We start from the raw sequence: 5,071 nt of genomic DNA on the forward strand, positions 1-5,071 counted from the left end.
CCGACATTCTCTTTTTCCGTTCTTTACCAGAATGGAATTTCTCCATGGAGATTTTTTCCTACCAGAGATCACCTTCACCTTACTAGGAACAATACTATCCATGATATTTGACATGTTGGAATCAAAGTTATTAACAAGTTCATTGACTGAATCCCCTGAGAGGGGAGGAGCCAGAGAGAAAATCTGGTTGATCATCTCACTAGTATTTTCAGTTATATACCGTTTTGTGATCTCCTCCCTCAAAACATTTGTGTGTACTGGAATAATGCTCTCACAGAAAACACAGCAGTGATCAGACAGACCTGAATCACACACACATGCAGTGTGTGGGCTCTGTTACGTATTGAGTCAATCCAAAATTGTCCAGTGTTTTTGCAGTTCCATAGTGTCAACAGGCTGCCCGCTGTCTCCCCCTCTGGTCACCCACTTGCACCATCTCCAGAGTACTAACCACTTACTGTTTACCACTCCACGTTACCCTAACCCTAACCCTAACCCTAACCCACCTGCAGCTTCTCTCAGGAGTCCCACAGCTGTTGCCAATCCCCAATCACTCACCACAGTATTTAACCTAAGCTCCAAGCAGCTCCAAGCAGAACACAGTGTGAAGTAATGATCCTCCAGTCAAATCTAAGCTTGCATTCTGCATATTATCCCTTCATTTTCTGATCCTTTTCCTCTCCAGCTAATTGCCTGGCTAAACTCATGCCTGCCCCTGACTTCCGTCTACTCCAAAACTATAAAAGCCAATCTGCAAAAGTGTGCAGAGAGGTCTTGAACCAAATCCATCCATCCATCCATCCATCTTCTTGTCCACTTCTTCCCTTTCGGGGTCGCGGGGGTGCCGGAGCCTATCCCAGCTACTGAAGGGCGAAGGCGGGGTACACCCTGGACAGGTCGCCAGTCTGTCGCAGGGCCTTGGACCAAATCCTAAACACCAAATGACCCGTGATGTGAAGATCCAGATGAATGAACTTGATTCTCTTAGATGCAGTTTTTTTTCATTCTTCAAATGTTTATTGGATGAAAGTACAGAAAAGCAGAACAGATATGCAAGTGAAGTTTAGCTTTCAGCATCTTTCCATCAACTCTTTCAGTAGTATCATCAGACATGATGGAGCATCCAGCCTTGGCTGCATTCTAGAAACTAAAGAGAAACTTTCAAGAAATGAGAGGCTTCAACTCAAGCTGTGGAATTCTCCATCAGGCCTTTGTGACGGCTGCCTTCACATTTTCCTGGCACAGATGTAGGGTAGAAGATCACTACATACAGCATCGTCCCAGCATTTTTCAGCTGAAAGACACAAAACAAGTCTAATTATTTTTCTGTTTCCAAAAACATATTTTTTTACTGTTCTCATTTTGTTGTAATGTTTGACTTACTAAAGTTCCTATCAGTGAATCAAACTTTGATCTCCAATATTAAAATAAAAAATTAACTCACGTGAGAAATTCATTTGCAGGCAGTGCTGACTGCCCCCGAGATCATTGGGCTCTCCGGGACACCAGTTGGTGTAACCGAAAGCGCTGGCATCAGTCCACAGCCAAACTCTCTCCTAGAGGACAGTAAATGGTAAATGGCATCTTCTGTGGTAACTCTACTCCTTTCACAGCCCAAAATGCTCTTCAGTTACACATTATCAAGTCATTTATACCACATGATTGCCATGAAAGCCATTAATCCGACTTGTTGTAGAAATATGTAGCTTTGTTCCCCTAAACCCATATATCCCATTTGTCCATAATTACCTCCTGGGCATCAGAGCCTCCAATCCAGGTTTGCTTATACCCATAAGTGTCAGTCACACTTTGAATCTCATGGTACTCTTCGATGCTGTGAACAGATGCAAGGGTTGCTCCCATGGATATGCAGCTTCTCTACATAAAGGATGAAGAGATGACAGAATAGGATACCCCAAAGCAGCAACAATGCCATACTTTTATAGTACAATGGTGAAAATACAGGGAAGCCAACCTCAGCTTGAGCCCAACTCTTGGGTGCAGGCATGTAGCGGAAACAGCGATTGTTGATCAATGTCCAGTCTCTACCACAATGTCCTCTATGCTTCTCCAGACCCTTTGTCGCTGAGAATAAGCAAATGTGGAGAACTGATCAATACATTTATAATTATTTAAACTTAGAGGAGACCTGTCACTATTTATGGAGAAACGGTTGAATTCAGTATGACTTTATGAAAGTTTCCCCACATAGCAGTGGATGCAGTTTGTTTTTCACAATCAAGAGTGGCTGGAAAAGTTAATTTTCTTTGGTTTACATTATGGAGGACAGAAAACATGACATTGACTATGAAGTTGAAGATGACACAATGCCATTTATGCTATTATATCCCCTTAGTAAAACAAGATCTTATCCCTAAATGGTCACTAAATTAAGAGAAGTTTGTTCGAATGTATTCAAGTTAATTTAGTTTGCCAGCGCACAAAAATTAAGTTAATTCAATATAACAATTCTTTAAAAAGTTATTGCATCCAATGGCTAAAAGCAAGTGCCTACTAGAGTGCTGTATAAGGAGCAAGAAGGGTATTTTACTGAATATATATATGAAACTGTAGCCAAGAGGGGGTCAAAGCCAGGCTCTCATCACTGGTCCATAGACACAATGAGAATAAATACAGAGAGTTGGAAATGCGTCAGATAGAGAACGTTACCAAACCAAATATGCAAGTCAGACCAATGATATCCATACTGGATACCCGGGTTAAAATCAAACGCCATTGGTGCTGTTCACCAAAAGGGTGTTGGTGGAAATTGGACCACTGTTGGTGAAAGAAGGGGAGGAGGAGGGTGATATTGTGGGAAAAGAGAGAGGAGGATGAAGAAGACAGGGCTGGATGGAGGAAACTGATCGTCTGTGGCCAAATGAAAAGATTAACATGATGTTATAGTGAAGTTAGTAATGAATTGGAAGTTCATTTGGGCAGGAGATAAAATATATTTACAATCACAATCCTCCTCAAGTCACCACCAGGTGGCACTACAAAGCTATTTCTTTTTCATATGTCATACAAGACTATTTAAGCAACATCAATTTCAGAGCCTTTCCTAAAGTAAAAAAGCAATAAAGAGCTAAATAACAGTGCTGTTGGTGCTGAATTAATTAATTAAAAAAAAAAACAGAAAAAAACAAAAAAAGTACATACCTTCCATTCTTTTTGATTTCACATGCGGGACAGCTGTGGAGCAGAGAGCAGTCAGTCCGTGTGTTCGATTCCCTGATTAAAGAAAGAAATCCTCACTTACCAGCAGCTTTGATCTGAACCATCACAGCACAGACCAGCACACACACGGCCAGCATTCCCATGATGGAGACGATGGTTTCCACTGGATACAGAGACGGACATTTAAAGTCAGAACAGTTCTCATCTGATCACATGACTAAAGTCATTCATTCAAACCTAGACACAGAGGATCTTCTTCTTCTGTCCCAGCCTGAACCTGGAGTCCTGGGGAAGTGGACCTGCTTATAAGGGCTTCTTCACATCAAGACCCCTCCCTCAACTCAACAACACATCAACAACAACATTTCTAAATAAGGTGATGATCAGATATCAGACCACACACCACCCATTTAAGTGTTTTGAAAGTTTTCTTTGGTATTAAAAATGATGGGTTGTTATCTTCTGAATATCTCAATTTAGTATAAAAGGATTCTGGATCATCTACAACAAACTCAATCCCTCAAGGGACCAAAATCCAAAGCACGCCTCAGGTCCAATATAGGATACACATTTATTGAACACACTAAAACTATTTTTTTTAAACTGTAACTTTTTAACATAATTATGAACAAGATATAAAGCATTACCAGTGACAATGCTGTAAGCTGAATTTGGCCACTGGCGATGCTGAAATTGACAAGTAAAAACACTGAAAACCCTAAATATAATTGAATCACTCATTATTAAATGCTATTTTAAATGCAAAATTAGCCTAAAAAACTCTAAAAAATAAAAGCATAGGTTAGCTAAAACAGCTAACATGTAGCTGTAAAAATAATTAAACTTCAAAAATATTACTAAAAGCTGAAAAAATGCCTAAATTAGTCAAGACATCTACCGTATAATTATTAGCTTAGCTCCAAATAGACTAAATGACTCAAAACATAAGCTTCAATTAGCCAAAACAGCTAGCATGTAGCTGGAATATTAGATAAACTACAAAATAGCAAAAACAACCCATAGTAAATGCCAAAGTAGTAAAAATAGCTAGCGGAATGTCAGTTTTTAAAACTTTTAAACCATCATTTTTTATCATAAAAATTAATAGTAAAAAGGCGGGAATATTATTCCAGAATAAATCAACTTAAACCTTAAATAACTTTCAATATTTTACTCTCTATAAAATGTATTTTGTCAAAATTATACAAGTTAGAAATGAGCTCAAGATAACATCGGGTCATTAATAACAATAAAATAAAATTATCTGGAGGGCCGGATAGAATTACCTGGAGGGCCGGTTGTGGCCCCCGGGCCTTGACTTTGTCACATGTGATCTACAGCTTCAGTATTTATCTTTTTGGTTTTTCATAGTTTTTGAGTTGTAATCAAAATACTGTAGTTGCAATCAAATGAAGGCAGTTTGTGTTTAGCTCACATAATGGGGGATAATGGGGGATATGCCATCCTGTACATTATATTACCAAAAGTATCTGGTCATGCGTCCAAATGATCAGAACCAGGTGTTGTGGCTACAGGTGTATAAATCAGCCCTCAGGTATTCAGACTGTTTTCACAAACATCAGTGGTGTCCTGACTGAAGGCCTACCGGGGCTATGCTGATCCTGGTGGAAGAGGAGAAGAAAAAGAGCTGGCGTCCCAATAAAGATCAGGCTGCGATGGAAACGTGGAGTATCCGGTTGACGACGTTGACCGTTCCTGGCTAGCTGTCATCTGTCGACTTCCACTAAACCAGGTGTTTTTCCCATCGAGTCCCTGGATTCCTGAGGCCATGCTACCTGAGGACTGCTTATCCAAACTCTTCTTCTGCCTTTCCATCTCTCCCTGTTTTTTGTGGTTTACCGGATGGTCCTGGATTGAACCCTCAGCTCGT

General features: G+C 40.1%; 1 protein-coding gene across 2 annotated transcripts; it reads right to left on the minus strand.

Annotated features, from left to right (window-relative positions):
- Nucleotides 1-1,000: 1,000 nt before the first annotated feature.
- LOC112156175 (ladderlectin) lies at nt 1,001-3,723 on the minus strand. Of its 2 annotated transcripts, XM_024288366.2 has the most exons (7): nt 3,418-3,723; nt 3,263-3,343; nt 3,163-3,195; nt 1,976-2,085; nt 1,750-1,878; nt 1,445-1,556; nt 1,001-1,294 (listed from the first exon to the last, which is right to left on the minus strand). In XM_024288366.2, the coding sequence occupies exons 2-7, from the start codon at nt 3,321-3,323 to the stop codon at nt 1,227-1,229; spliced, it is 513 nt and encodes a 170-aa protein (XP_024144134.1). In that variant the 5' UTR covers nt 3,324-3,343; nt 3,418-3,723; the 3' UTR covers nt 1,001-1,226. The 2 variants fall into 2 exon arrangements, with proteins under 2 accessions (XP_024144134.1, XP_036072442.1); XM_036216549.1 differs by having other exon boundaries at nt 3,263-3,723.
- Between the last annotated feature and the right edge of the window lie 1,348 nt (nt 3,724-5,071).

This window comes from Oryzias melastigma, linkage group LG18 (assembly GCF_002922805.2).
Source record: "Oryzias melastigma strain HK-1 linkage group LG18, ASM292280v2, whole genome shotgun sequence".
NCBI classification, from domain to species: Eukaryota; Metazoa; Chordata; class Actinopteri; order Beloniformes; family Adrianichthyidae; genus Oryzias; species Oryzias melastigma.